Below are 14954 nucleotides of genomic sequence, written 5' to 3'. Positions count from 1 at the left end.
TGGCTTCCCTCTCACAGACCTACAATCCCCAGAACCCCTAACAAACTACAATTCCCAGGATCATTTGGGGGAAGACACCTGGTTTTTAGAACAGGGATAGAGAACCTGCAGTTTGTTCACCCCCATTTTCTAGGAACCAGGAATGGGAAGCTCAAGTGCTTCTAACAGTATGGTTATAGGGAACAGCGAGTATAAAATATTGAATGTAATAGGGTTATTAAGGTAATTGTAACAGAATTATTATGGGAATGTTAAGGGGGGAGGGGGAAAGAGAGGTTGTGGAATTCTGGTGGTGAGTGATGATTGGATGAGAATTTGAAAGGGAGTTTGAAAGCGGGGCAGTTGAGAGTCAGTTCAAAGCAGTGGGTTATAGAAGGGGCAGTTGGGCAACTAACTATTCAGTTTAGGATCAGTCGTCTAGTTGTCATTTTTGTAATAATGAAGGGGTACAGTAAAGCAGCATATAAGATAAAGAGAATTTGAGGCCATAAGCTCAGGTACACACATCATCCTACAATCACTTAGTGAATCATCCATACAGTCTCCTTTAGTGAGGGTGCAGTACCTAGGATCTGAACCAAACATTGATATTTTCTTTTCTAGTTTCATAGGTTTATGTTCTGGTTCTAATGATGTAATAGGGGTGGGGGCTCTTTAAATACTGGGGGCAGCCATACACTCCTTTCCTTCTTTTAAAAAAATAATAATTTCCCCTTGTTTTCAAAAGCACATGTATTGTCTCTTTCTTCAGGTTCTTCAGTTACATTTTTTGTGAGACATTGGTGTTATATGCAGTATAGAGTTGGGAAGAAAAGAGGGGAGGGGAGTGAACCCAACCCTCCTTCTGGGCACTCCACTGCTTTAGGCAGTTTTATTATCACCCAGTTCTGAAACCAGAACTGAACCAAGCAAGAAGAGAGAAGGGAAGAGACGGGGGGGGGGGTTGCCTTCCTCTCTGCACGTTTCTTTTGTATGAGAGGTAACCCCTCCATCCCTTATGTAAACTGGCAAACGTGCTTAAACATGGTCCTCGCTTTGAAGCCTCTCTGAACAAAGTGGTCCCGACTTCTGAGACAATATGCATATCTTCTCATTTTAGAAAGCAATAGTTCTCTTTATCCCCAATGTCAAAATCCTAAGAACCACAGCCAGCCATTTTAAAAACAGGCTAGAGGGTTTCCCTTTCTCTTCAATATGGCCATTCTTACAGAAAGTGATATAACAGATAAAAGGGGTGGTTGATGAGCACAAAGGCACTGCCTAAACTATTCAAAACTGTCTTCCCCCTGTATGTTCAACAGTCACAACTGGGTTGTAAGAAACAGATGTACAGTACAGTGCAATTGCATGAAGGTTTGCTGAAAGGTAAGTCCTATTGAGTTCAATAGTACTTACCATATGGTTCTGAGAAACTATTCTGTTCTTGCTGACTCCTCTCTGGAAGAGATCTTACAATTTCCTTACCAGGTCTGGAAACTGGTAGAATTGCTGTAGCCATCCCAACGTTATAGTCTTCTTCTTAAAGTTCTGCTTATTTTTCAATGAGGTTGCATGTTCATGTCTAGTAACTTTGCATCATTTATTCACTGTTGTCAATTTTGAACCTGATTTTTATGTATAGGTCACATCACTTCAAATTTCCTCACTGTGTAGATGTCATGAGCAGGCTGTCTATACCATTATATACCAGTTCATTTGAGAAATTCTATCCCAGGAAAGAATTTTCTACAAATTATCTTCCTTGCCTGCAGATGTTCCTTTCAAAGTATATTTGGCTCTTGTCTGCAGGTGTCCTGTAATCTGGATATCCTCAACAGTGGGCATTAATGTAGAGTGTGGGATACAATTCTTTAAAGTGCATAGTAGAACAAAGCATTGGGCTCAGTTTTCTGTGGAGCCCCTATATCCCTATGGTTCTCTTCAGACAGCACCACTTCCATAATCATTATCACCACTCTTTTATACCCAATGCTTTCAGCATGTCTTTTTCAGTAGTTTATCTGCAAGCATTTGTGTTTTAATAGAAACTCAATGTTTGACTACATGGCATGTGAGGAGGACTTTGCACAACAGTCTATGCACAGCCCTGCATCTGAGGAATAGCCTAACTACACCACATGTTCAACTTAATTCAGTGCTATCGTTTGTAATTAAATGAGCAAGCTTGTCTTTATAGAGAGAGTTAATTTCCACTCATGGAGATAATCACACAACATTAGGGTTTTAATCCAATCAAGAGACTTTAAGGTACATAGGCAAGCTTTTCAAGCCTGACTGATAAATCTTCCTTTAAATCTTGAGTTTGGAAGCACACCGTTATCAAGTTGAAAACCAGACTCTTAAAAATGTCTGTTGCCTTTCAAAATGTTCTGTTGCTGTGGATAGTTCTAACACATGAGTCACACAATTCAGAGTCACACAATATGATACTGTGGTGCCTGAGGCAGTCAATGATTCCTCCTGTTTCATGTACAAAAGCCACCCATACTGGCAGCCGACTCTACATCAACACTGGCGACAGACCACCACCACACGTAAGGGCAGCAGGCTAGCTTAGGTGTCCCAGTTCACACAATTCTTTTTTATCTCTGGCCCTCACTATGCCACCTGAGGCAGCTGCCTCACTCTTCCTAATGGCAGGGCCTGCACTGTTCAGATTCGAAGTCTCAGGTACGTGTAGGAATGAGTTTTTAAACTCCACAGAAGACAATCATGGGCTTAAGACACCACTCTCCTAAGGTGCCCAGTCTTAACCATCCTTACTTTAAAGCAAGTGCCACTGCACATGGAGATAATCTTTGTTGCCTAGGATTTCAGTTATGATCTCCCTTATTTATTACTGCACTTTGCGACTTAACATTTCACAGCGTAACAGTGAGAATCGTTCTGCACTTGGCAACGCTCCCCCTTCTCTTCAGATACTTAAAATGTCCACAAACATGGATTTTCGAAGTCAGGGAAAAGATTTAAAACGTTTAACAAATGGGCAGAGGAACATGAGGAAGAGCGAAGGCCCCTCCTTTCTTTGGATATTTTTGACCGGCCTCCACCGACGGCCGGTTCCTGTCAGAATAAGGAACCCAGGCCAGGGCCACTTAGGCCAGGATTGGGGAACTTGCGGCCACGTAGGAACCTCCTTCTATTCCAAGCCATTCCTCCAGTTAACGTAGTTCAGTATTGCCAACACGGGCTGGCAGCAGTTTCAGGTCGCAGCTTTTCTCCAGCCCTACTCGGGTGCCACTGAGTCCCGAACCTGGCGCATGCAAAGCATATGTTTTCCTAACTCCCACCATCCTCGGGCTGAGGCCAATGGGAAGTGGGAGCCACTGAGAGTCCCAACAGCACCTGCAGCGCTGCCTTAGGGGTAAAGTTGAGGACTCCGCTTTCCACCTCAGAAACGCGGGGTTTTGCATTCTGACGTGCTTATGACGCTTGTCGGCGACGTCTCTCCAGCCCCTGAACTTTCCGAAACCCTAGCAACGACGCCGTTAACCCTTCAGCGAAGAGAAGGCGCTCCCTCAAGCACAAAATGGCGGCAGAGCCGCTGTCTCTTCCCCCCGTCTCCTCCCCGCCCGCACACTCTCTTCTCCTCTCAATTACGCCATATCCGGAGGCGGAGGCGACGCGACCGGAAGCTGGTCGCGTTTCCAAGATGGCGACTCCCTATGTTACTGATGAAACCGGTGAGTGGCGGGGAGCCGCGGCTAGGATGGGAGGGGGGCTCTCGGGTGCCGGCGTCCCCCTCCCCGCCACCGCCACCACCCTGCCTCACGCCAACCCCGACAGGTGCCTCGCCCCGCCCCACCCCCCTCCGGCCGCCGCGCTCCTCGGTTATCCCCGACATGACGCCCCTCCCCTGCTCCATCCTTGCCCCGCCTTCCCCTTCCATTCGGCTCCGCGAACACGCCCCCTCCGAAGGCCTTTCCCGCTCCTCGGTTGCGGCTTATCCCGCGCTGCCTTCCGTTGTGGCCCCGCCCCTTTGCTGCGGTGGCCCCGCCCCCGCGGCCGTTAGAGCCGAACCTCCCCTCAGTCGCCTCAGTTCCCTCTGGCCGGAGGGCGGAGGCGGTCTCTCCTCTCCGCCTTTCGTTTAGGACCGGCGCTATTGAGGAACAGCCATGGGGGTTAAGCATTGCTCGCACTCTGACCCCTCCGTCCCTCTTTATATGAGGACAGTGATGGTGTATAATTCATGAGACCCTTAATATCAGGGTCCTGGGTTCGAGAGGTTCTTGCATTGCAGGGGTTTGGACTAGATGACCCTTCCAACTCTACAGTTATATGGTTCTGACACTGCATATGGTGACTCTACCTGGTCACTCCCTCCAGTGCCGGATTAAACCCTGCGGAGGCCTCCAGGCTGTTGAAACCTTACAAATGATCTCCTAATACGTTTTTGTAATTTTCTTTCAAGCTCGCATCAATGTTATTTTGATCGTTGTCGCAGGGCCCCTAAAAATGCCCATTTGGTAATCCGGCACAGCCCTCCCTCCCCATTATGAACTATGTGGAAGCAACGCATATAGGTTTCAAGTGCAGCTACTCCCTCCCTGCCACCCCGTATCTTAGCTTTTCCTCACACAGGTACCCCCTGTTAAGCCAAATGCTGCTAGGGTTTTAAGACTGCGAGTGATTACGGGCCTCTTTTCTCCCACACCTAATACCAAGAGACCAGATGCAAAGTAGGAAACTTGGATAGTTGTGCAGAAGATGAAATTTCAGCAGGGATGGAAAAAGCTGCTGCTGCTGCTGCTGCTCTTTCTCCTCTAACAAATCAAGGTACAGAAGAAGCCGTTTCCTCAAATACATGTGTAGTGGCAAGGCTTCGTTTTATTTCTGTTTGCTTACTGCATTTATATCCTGCCTTTCCTCCAAAGAGCTAAAGCAGTCCCCATGGTTGTCCTTGCCTTTATTTTATTCTCGCAAGAACTCTGTAAGACTGAGAGGTACTGACTGGCCTAAAGTCAGCCAGAGAACTTTGTTGTTGAGTGAGGATTTGAACCCAACCTCTCATATCCTAGTCATGCTCAAACTGTTATGCTGCCTAGGCTCAAGTGACTGCCTAGGCTCATTGTGCATCCTCTGACAGGTAATGGTGGTGCAGTGCTTTTTGCTTTTTTCCTACATTGCATTATGGTAGTTCCAATACTCTTCCCCATGACTTCTAGTAAATGAAATGATTTGTGCGTCAGCATATGCTGGGTACTTGCATATTTCATCTTCAATATGGGATTTAAAACACTGAACTGATTTATTCTCTGTGATCCTTGCAGTAGCCCTATAAGTGAAGTGTTATAGAAATGTTAAATGTTCTGCAGCAAGAAATCCGCTTGTGGGATAATCAGATGGGATGAGCTCTAGGGATGTTTTCACATTAATTTCTACCTGCAAGCCACTTCCTAATGGGATCATGGTAACATGCAAAGCTGCTAAATAAAGTATGGTTCAAATAACTTGACTTGTTTGAAACTGATGTGCCTTTTTATGTTTTGCTTTGGAAATGGTTTTGTAGTAATTTAGTAAGTATATTAAATAACTATAAAACCATTTCCAAAGCCAATTTCCATAGTAGAAAAATTCCTCTCGGAGGCAGTAAAAAATCAGAAATCATTATGTATAGGCTAAAGCTGCTCTGTTGGCTAGCAAGGCTGATTTTACACCTTAATAACTGTTGATATTTATTAATGTGGTACTGTGTATTTTGGGTTTATGGGCCGCAATAAAGCTATGTGTGTGTATATCAAATTTAGGCATATCTTGTCTTTTGCTTTTGCTTCTTTTAAAGGTAATATTATGGTGTGATACAGCTTATGAATATTTAAAATAAATGAACATTGACAGGATTTTTTAGAACACTGAAAAGCCCACATGATCACATAGAGATATGTAAAGATAGGGTATCTTTTCACAAATATTTTTGAATGTTTTAGGGAAATACATCGCTTCCACACAGCGTCCAGATGGCACCTGGAGGAAACAGAGGAGGGTGAAGGAAGGCTATGTTCCCCAAGAAGAAGTGCCCGTGTAAGTTAAACACTCATCTTCTAACCTCTCTTTCTTTCTTTTCTTCTTTCCCCAAACAATGCATTGCCCTTTGATGCAAAGAAAGGGTACATTGTTTGGTATCTTCCCAACAGTACAAAGGAAATAATGTAGAAGGAAATAAAGGTCTGTTCCATCTGGAAATTTGTGTGGGGCCCATCTATTGTATGTCACATCTTACCTGTTTACATGTATATGTAAACACAACTCCTAATTACATTAACACTATTTTATTTTTATGTATTTAATATAAATTTAACAAAATACTGTTAATGTAATTAGGAGCCATTTCGAGCATGTGAACAGATCAGATGTGCCATACAACAGACGGACCCCACACCCAATTTCCAGATGGTACAGACCTATGCTCCTTTCTCCATTCCTCCCATTTTACCATTTGGTACCTTCCCTTCAGTCTAACCTTCAGATTATGATTATGATAAACCTAAATATCTGAAAGAGTGGCTGGGGAAACCCAGACAGATGGGTGGGGTAGAAATAATAAATTATTATAATAAGAAACAAAGGACAATCTTGTTGAAACTTGTTTTTCAAGGAATATCTTCTCCCCACTGGCCTCTGTTATTGGAAATGAGAACAACATGCAGTTCTGTTTAGACATTTTGCATATCTGCAGTTATGACATAACAAACCAAACAGAAACTCCTGCCTCAGTAGTTCTCAGTGTGAAAGTGCAGCAAGAAGGAATTGCAGCAGGAATGGTAAACACACTTGTGTTTGACTTTAGATACTCTTCCCCTCAATTTAAATAAATACATGGGGTGAGATCCAAAGAGCCACCAAATTAGTTCTGTGCCGCCAAAGAAGCTTGTTTCTCAAACAGCTCACTCTGCCACACAACATACCACTTTTGAAATTGAGGGGAATTTCAAAAGCAATTTGCGATATTGTCAAGTATGGGGAATGGTTGTCAACATTCTCCCTAGGCACTCCCTGGCCACTCAGAATTTCTAAGGTATTTATTTATTTGGTTCCATGCAATGGTCAGGGACAACAGAACTAATAGCCCTACAACATCACGAGGGTCCCAGGTTCCCCATCACTGCCCTAGGACCAGGTGCCTAAATGTGAAGATTTTGTATCATAAATAACATTAATGTGGCTTTATCACCCATGTCTTTCTGGCTTTAGAGACACCATTGATGTATGAACAAAAGTGCCCCGAAGGAAGCCATCTATACCAGGCAGCAAAATAAATAAATAAATTCTGTACCTGCCACCCTGCCTGTTGTAGGTGCTGCTGCTGCACTTTCCCCACCAATCAATGTTTATGGCTTCCCCACCACCACCACCAAAAAACCATCATAGCTAAAAACGTCCCTTTAGACTTGGGACGGGCATTTACTGAAGCAGTTACCCCAGACTGCAGTATGCACCATCCATCTGAGAACCCAAAGGTGGCATGGATTCTTCAGGGCACTAGCATGCAGCCGCAAACCCAGTGTCTGCCCTAAGTAAGCAGCTGCACAGACACAACATCACTCCTGTCCCAGCACTTCATGCTGCAATATCTGCTGCTTTTTTATGGAAACGAGCTGGAATTACAAATGGACAGTTCTATTATTTTTTAAGGGGCTCCCCCCTGCTCTCCTTTCTTATAGAAGCACTGAAGATAGGATTCCTCCCTTCTCCCCCCATCCCCTTGATTTCAAGTACTGATAGAAGAGAGTTCTGATCTCTTTTGTTCCATGCAGGTACGAGAATAAATATGTGAAATTCTTCAAAAGCAAACCAGACCTGCCTCCGGGCCTGAATCCAGAGGTCAACACCCCGGTGGCCAGGCAAGCTTCAAAAGGACCAGAAAGTGGTGAGATAGGTCTCTCCAAGACAGCCAAGAGGAACCTAAAACGCAAGGAGAAGAGAAAGCAACAGCAGGAGAAAGGGGATCGTGATACAGATGACCTGATCCAGTCATTAGAGAAAACTACCTTGTCGGTGACACCAGGCAGCAGTGGGGATGCTAAGCTGGCTGTCCCCGATGGTAGTACAAGGCCCCCTGCAGGCAGCGGCGATTCCTCATCTGCCACAGCCAACTTGGAGAAGAACAAGAAAATAAAAAACGTGAAAAAGAAATTGCGGCAGGTGGAGGAGCTGCAGGCACGGATTGACTCTGGGGAGATCAAGCAACCGACCAAAGAGCAGTTGGACAAGCTGGCTCGAAGGAAAGCTTTGGAAGAGGAACTCGAGGATCTGGAGTTGGATTTGTGAGGGGTTGGAATTTCCACCGGACATAGTGTGCATAGGAACAAACCGTCCCCAGGGGAACATTCTGAGAACTGTGCAACACACAGACCAGAAGAAGCTGTCTTCAGGCTCTTCCTTTGTACCTTTTATTTTATTTTATGTTGGGTGCTGTCTGAATTTTTAAAAGTATTTCTCCCAGCTGTTGATGTGTTAGATACCTGAGGACTCTAAAACCTATTTGCCGCCCTCCTTAAATTTCCTCCTAGTCTCTTCCTCCCTGTTGAGGTGGGTGGCTTGGAATGTCATGGCACAGGGGGGTGGCTTTCAGAGGAACCTGAGTGGGTGGAGTGTCCCCTATCTTCCTTCTCCCTGCCCCTGTATAATACTCAACACCTTTATGTTCTCTGTAGTGGCCACTCCACCTCCCATCTTCTCTTCTTCCTCATTTTTAAAAGAGATGCAATAATAAAAATTGCAGTAGTGATCTCTGCGTCTAGGATGTTCTTCCTCCCTTTTAATCCAAGCAGACTCTTGGTCTAAAGCTTGGGTTTTTTTTGTTTTGTTTTTTTTAAAAGCTTCTCCGTGGTAGCAATACTTGTATACCCTTCCCTTTTTTAAGCAGGCAACTCAGTTAAACTATTCTTTCGGGTGGCAATTGTGAAAAGGGTAAATTCAGTGTGAGGGGTTGAAAATGAAGCTGCCAATATTGTAATGTATTTATGAAAATCTATGGTGTAAGGTAAAGGACCCCTGGACAGTTAAGTCCAGCTTTTCTGGGTCATGTGGCCAGCATGACTAAACCGCTTCTGGCGCAGGAACACGAAGACGTGTGTCGGAGCGCAAGGAAATGCAGTTTATCTTCCCGCCAAAGTGGTACCTATTTATCTACTCACGGTGGTATGCTTTTGAACTGCTAGGTTGGCAGGAGCCTGGGACAAAGCAACGGGTGCTCTCTATGGTGTAACCACATTTGGGACACTAGTTTCCACATCTCCCGAAGGATACTGTGGAGCTGGGAAAGGTATGGAAAAGGACAACCAAAATCATGAGGAGGCTGCTCTACTTCCCCTGTTACAATGCTGAGAAACTTCTGGCCCGCCATAAATTGGACTACAGTTCCCCTCATTTCTGACCATCACTTGCTGGCTGGGGCTGATGGGAGTTTGGGATCCATCAGCATCTGAAGGGCAACAAGTTCCCTATCCCTGCCCTATGAGGAAGTGTCAAATGCAGAGAAAATGGGTTAGAGACCTTTTTCTTCCTCATAATACATGAGCCGAGTATCATTCGATGATATTGATTGGCAGTAGATGAAAGGACACATTCAGGAAAGGAATTCCATGCCATGTGTAGATTTATGGACTTCGCTGCCACAAGATGTGTTTACGACCACAGGCTTAGAAGCTTTTAAAAGGGGATTAGACACATTAATGGACTTGTCAAAGCATGATCCCTTTGAGTTATGGACCTGCTTTTCTGCTCAGCTGTGTTTAATGTTGCATTTTGGACTGACAGCCTTGGTACAGCCTCTCTCTCTTGCTGTTCATGAGCAATGAGCTGAAGCTCTCAAAAAGCTAGTAGCACTGAGTTATCCACCCATCCCGAACTAAAACACTGTACATTGTTCCTCTGCTAATCATGTTCTCTCCCAGCAAACAAAAGCAGGGCTGGGAAACCTTCAGTCAGAGGGCCGCATTGCCTTGTGGAGGCCACATGCCAGTGGCCGGCAGGCCCAGAAGCAAGAGTGTTTAAAGCAGGCTACCTCAACCTCAGCCCTCCAGATGTTTTTGGCCTACAACTCCCATGATCCCTAGCTAGCAGGAACAGTGGTCAGGGATGATGGGAATTGTAGTCTCAAAACATCTGGAGGGCCGAGGTTGAGGAAGCCTGCTTTAGAGCATTGGATGAAAATATTCCTTTCGTTTCCACACACATTTGCCCCTTTTATGTTCTCACGCAGCCGAGCAAGAAGCATCAGAGTTCAATTATGCATTCTAGACAGGCAAAAATGCCCAGGGAGGTTTGCAAAGCAGGGCTGGGGCAGGGTATGGTCTGGGGCAGGGGGCAGCAACCTTTTCCAGCCGTGGGCCGGTCCACCATCCCTCAGACCTTGTGGTGGGCCAGACTATATTTTTTTGGGGGGGGGGGAATGAATGAATTCCTATGCCCCACAAATAACCCAGAGATGCATTTTAAATAAAAGCACACATTCTACTCCTGTCAAAACACCAGGCAGGCCCCACAAATAACCCAGAGATGCATTTTTTCTACTCATGTAAAAACACACAGTCTGGATTGAGAAGGCGATTGGGCCGCATCCAGCCCCTGGGCCTTAGGTTGCCTACCCCTGGTCTGGGGAGAGGCCTGGAAGGGCACATTTTACCCCTGGGCTTGAGGTTTGCCATCCCTGCTCAAAAGACAAGAGGTTGGATGATGAGAAAATAGGATTCCATGTCTTGCTCTTCGTTGTCACTGTCCAGCAGGTGGCACCAGAAGGTCTTATTAGTGGTGCAACATCCCAATATAGTATATTCTATTACTAGAGTGTTGAGCTATTTTGCTCTTCTTGAACCCCTCCCTAAGTACAGTAGGGGGAGGTAGTAAAGGATCTCCACCACCCCCTTTTTTTTAGCCAAGAGGTTGATTTTTTTTAGCCAAGAGGTTGAAATGTCAGTGTTGGTTGGCAGATTCTGTAGCTGTCTTTTTAGGTCAGTTTGGCTGGCGGTGGATTTGGGGAGTATAGCTGACCTAGTTCCCATCCCAGACTCTTGATTATTTTCCACCCATTAGCATCACCACCCAATCTTCCAGGGCACTCCATGCTCCATATTCCTCAGGATCATTGCCAGTCACTGAGTGCCAGTCACTGAGATCATGGCTGAGAATAAAACGGAAATTGCACCAGTGTGGAAAAAACAAGACTCCCGCTTGTGTGTGTTTTTCTCGGTTTGCACAGCTGCCATAAGTGGCAAGAAACTGCCTGCTGACTTGCCAAGTGGTGCACTTGAGGTTGAAATCTTGCCCTTGGGAGACTACTGCCCAAATAGCTAAGGTTTGCCAGCCTCTTCGTTCAAATACGGTGCTTGTCACTTTAAAAGCACTCAGAAGAGGGGGCAGTTTTTGATCCACAACAGACAGGATAAAGGATGGCCAAAGGAAAGATTAGTATGGAAAAGTGAATGCAGCCGCTGCTTCTCCCGCCTTGCTTCTCGGTCAGGCTGATCAGTTCCCCTTTCTTTTTCCACCTACTTGAACCAAAACGGATGTTCACATTTCTGGAAGCAGAGAGTGGTTGGTAGAATCAAGTGCTGTAGGCTGGGAGTTCTCCCACTGAATCAGATGAAACAGAACTGGCACCCTGGCACCTGTCCCTTCCAGACATGTGTTCCTCTCTCCTGCCTTGTTTTAATTTCTACTGAAAACTATATTTTGAGATTACTGCATTTTATATCTTGCTGTTCCATCTAAAGAGCTTGGGGTGGCATCTATATTGTTCTGCCCATCCCTGATATTTGACTTAACAACAACCTTCCGAGGTCAGCTAAGGTAAAGGCAAAGGACCCCTGACCATTAGGTCCAGTTGTGGCCGACTCTGGGGTTGCGGTGCTCATCTCGCTTTATTGGCCGAGGGAGCCGGTGTACAGCTTCTGGGTCATGTGGCCAGCATGACTAAGCTGCTTCTGGTGAACCAGAGCAGTGCACGGAAACGGCGTTTGCCTTCCCGCCAAAGTGGTACCTATTTATCTACTTGCACTTTGCCGTGCTTTCGAACTGCTAGGTGGGCAGGAGCAGGGACCGAGCAACGGGAGCTCAGCCCGTCACGGGGTTTTGAACCGCTGACCTTCTGATCGGTAAGTGCTAGGCTCTGTGGTTTAACCCACAGTGCCACCCATGTCCCTAAGCTAAGCTGAGAGATGGTTTATTAGCAGGCCTAAGTTTCATGGCTTTGGGGATTCGAACCTGCGTTTCCTTGGCCCCAGTCTAGCTCCTGCTCCACTCTTGTTCTCAGAAACAGCAATAAATGATCCTCAAATTCATTTCTGCCCAAGCTGAGCAGCATGCAAAAAGCCCTCTTAACTCTCTCCTCCCATGTGTGAATAACAGCTGAGGCTTTACAGTTGCCCACCAGGAAGAAGCAAGAAATTTAATACTGTATCTCTCTCCCCAGTACATCACACAGAATGAACAACAGCTTAGGCTCTGTCAAGAGTTCTCACCTGCTCAATCCTGCCCAAATGACTACCTCATTTTTATAGTATCCATATACATTCACAGTTTGCTGACATCTATCTGTGGATAGACAGCATCTAAAAAAGTAGAGACATCACCTTGCCAACAAAGGTCCGTATAATAAAAGCTATAGTTTTCCCAGTAGTGATGTATGGAAGTGAGAGCTGGACCATAAAGAAGGCTGATCGCCGAAGAATTGATGCTTTTGAATTATGGTGCTGGAGGAGACTCTTGAGAGTCCCATGGACTGCAAGAAGATCAAACCTCTCCATTCTTAAGGAAATCAGCCCTGAGTGCTCACTGGAAGGACAGATCCTGAAGCTGAGGCTCCAACACTTTGGCCACCTCATGAGAAGAGAAGACTCCCTGGAAAAGACCCTGATGTTGGGAAAGATGGAGGGCACAAGGAGAAGGGGACGACAGAGGACGAGATGGTTGGACAGTGTTCTCGAAGCTACCAGCATGAGTTTGACCAGACTGCGGGAGGCAGTGGAGGACAGGAGTGCCTGGCGTGCTCTGGTCCTTGGGGTCACGAAGAGTCGGACACGACTCAACGACTCAACAACAACAAAAACAAAAACAACAAATCTGTGGATAGTTCCTTGCAGTACATTTTGTGTTGCGATCATCCAATACATAGTCATAAACAAGCATGGAAGACACTGGGTTTTAAAACTTTCTGCTCAATTTTATTACTCAAAGGCCTTGCCAGTAGCAGTTCTAGTAGCAAACCAATAGTAAAACAGATGTCATTTCACCCATGCATAAGCCAGCGGTTCTGCACATACACCCTTGTCTCGCCATACTCTCCCCAGGCAAGCAAGAAGGATTATTACACTTCAAGGACACATTCCAACCTGGCAAAAGCACTTGAGGATGCAGAGTCAGGCCAGCGAATATTGCAACCTGGAGAGTGGAACGGCCTGTAGAAAGACACAAGTGCCTTAAATTCTCCTGCATGCCTGCTATTACCCCATCATTATGAACTGCTCCCTCCCAGCTGATACTATTTGCGGGGGGGGGGTTGTGTTGTTATTTAGCCGTTTAGTCGTGTCCGGCTCTTCATGACCCCATGGACCAGAGCACGCCAGGCACTCCTGTTTCCACTTCCTCCCGCAGTTTGGTCAAACTCATGCTGGTAGCTTCGAGAACACTGTCCAGCCATCTCGTCCTCTGTCGTCCCCTTCTCCTTGTGCCCTCCATCTTTCCCAACATCAGGGTCTTTTCCAGGGAGTCTTCTCTCTCATGAGGTGGCCAAAGTCTTGGAGCCTCAGCTTCAGGATCTGTCCTTCCAGTGAGCACTCAGGGCTGATTTCCTTCAGAATGGAGAGGTTTGATCTTCTTGCAGTCCATGGGACTCTCAAGAGTCTCCTCCAGCACCATAATTCAAAAGCATCAATTCTTCGGCAATCAGCCTTCTTTATGGTCCAGCTTTCACTTCCATGCATCACTACTGGAAAAACTATACCTTTAACTATATGGGGGGAGGGACACATGCACATTAAATGCAAATATGCATTTAATATTATGTCACGTTGGGCGCTCAGTGTATCGCCAGTTGCAATTTTGTGAGGTTAGAGAATGTCAAACCTGGATTCAGTTCCTGTTGAGTCATGAAGCTTGCTGGATAACCTTGGGCCAATAAGTATTCACAGAATAGTTAGGATGAAATTAGATATTTCTTATGTATGTTGCTCTGAGCTACTTGGAGGGACAGGGTGCCTGCCTCATGTGATCCATAAATGATAATCATTTATTTCTCCTTAGTTTTGATATTAAATAACTCAGGGTAGCCTTTTATTTTAGATTTTGTTTCTGTCTTTTTTTTTAAATAATTTGTTAACTTTTATTTACATTATTACCCCTCTAATTTCTGAAACAGGAAATGCTGCTTGTTTGAAGAATGGATAGGAAGGAGCAGGAGGAAGAAACCCACCCTGTTCTTTTTGAATGTCGCCAAATTTTCTTCACACCGCATCTTGTTTACTTCCCATGATAAGAAGAACCCCTGTGTGTATTGCTGAAATTAAACACAAACATTTTGGATAACGGAGTCTAGCAGGCGCATGTTGAACTTAGATTGCATAGGCTCGTTTGTAGGGAGCTGGTGCTGGGAATGCTGGACAGGAAGGGATTTTGAGCCCTTCCGAATATGATTCTGCTTGGAGAAAGGCCAGCTCATTATATTCTGCTGCCTGAGATAGACAAGATGGAACCCCCTTTCCACATAGAGTTGTCACCCAGACTATCAGTTGAATCTTATCTTAAAGCTTCTGTTGCTACTCCACACCCACCCACCCCACTATCCACTGCCTGAGGTAGCTACCTTACTCTGCCTAATGATAGGGCCGGCTCTAGATAAGAAAAGCATCAAGATTTCTGAGAGGAGCTGTATGTGCACATTAAGCTGTCTTACAGTGAGTCAGACCATTGGTCTGTACACCTCAGTGTTGTCTACTCTGATTGGCAACAGCTCTCCA

The 14954-nt window shown here is 45.6% G+C and overlaps 2 protein-coding genes across 5 annotated transcripts in view; one reads left to right on the top strand and one right to left on the bottom strand.

The window, feature by feature from the left end:
• DGKA (diacylglycerol kinase alpha) overlaps positions 1-1530 on the bottom strand; it is a 75845-nt gene extending 74315 nt beyond the window's left edge. Inside the window, exon 1 of one of the 2 annotated variants that reach the window (XM_080994496.1) lies at positions 1396-1530. In XM_080994496.1, coding sequence (XP_080850622.1) covers positions 1396-1398 — 3 coding nt within the window. In that variant the 5' untranslated portion in view covers positions 1399-1530. The remainder of the gene's footprint in view (positions 1-1395) is intronic. The other variant, XM_080994500.1, reaches the window with a different exon arrangement.
• PYM1 (PYM homolog 1, exon junction complex associated factor) lies at positions 377-8728 on the top strand. 3 transcript variants are annotated; one of them, XM_080995016.1, is made up of 4 exons: positions 377-497; positions 1302-1365; positions 5928-6021; positions 7755-8728. In XM_080995016.1, the coding sequence occupies exons 2-4, from the start codon at positions 1326-1328 to the stop codon at positions 8266-8268; spliced, it is 648 nt and encodes a 215-aa protein (XP_080851142.1). In that variant the 5' UTR covers positions 377-497; positions 1302-1325; the 3' UTR covers positions 8269-8728. The 3 variants fall into 3 exon arrangements, with proteins under 3 accessions (XP_080851142.1, XP_080851140.1, XP_080851141.1); XM_080995014.1 differs by lacking the exons at positions 377-497; positions 1302-1365 and adding exons at positions 3313-3683; positions 4666-4776; XM_080995015.1 differs by lacking the exons at positions 377-497; positions 1302-1365 and adding an exon at positions 3313-3683.
• Positions 8729-14954: the final 6226 nt, after the last annotated feature.

The sequence above is a fragment of the Podarcis pityusensis genome (genome assembly GCF_964106645.2).
Source record: "Podarcis pityusensis genome assembly, chromosome: 2".
Classification (NCBI taxonomy): domain Eukaryota; kingdom Metazoa; phylum Chordata; class Lepidosauria; order Squamata; family Lacertidae; genus Podarcis; species Podarcis pityusensis.
This window is presented reverse-complemented; position numbering and strand designations above follow the sequence as displayed.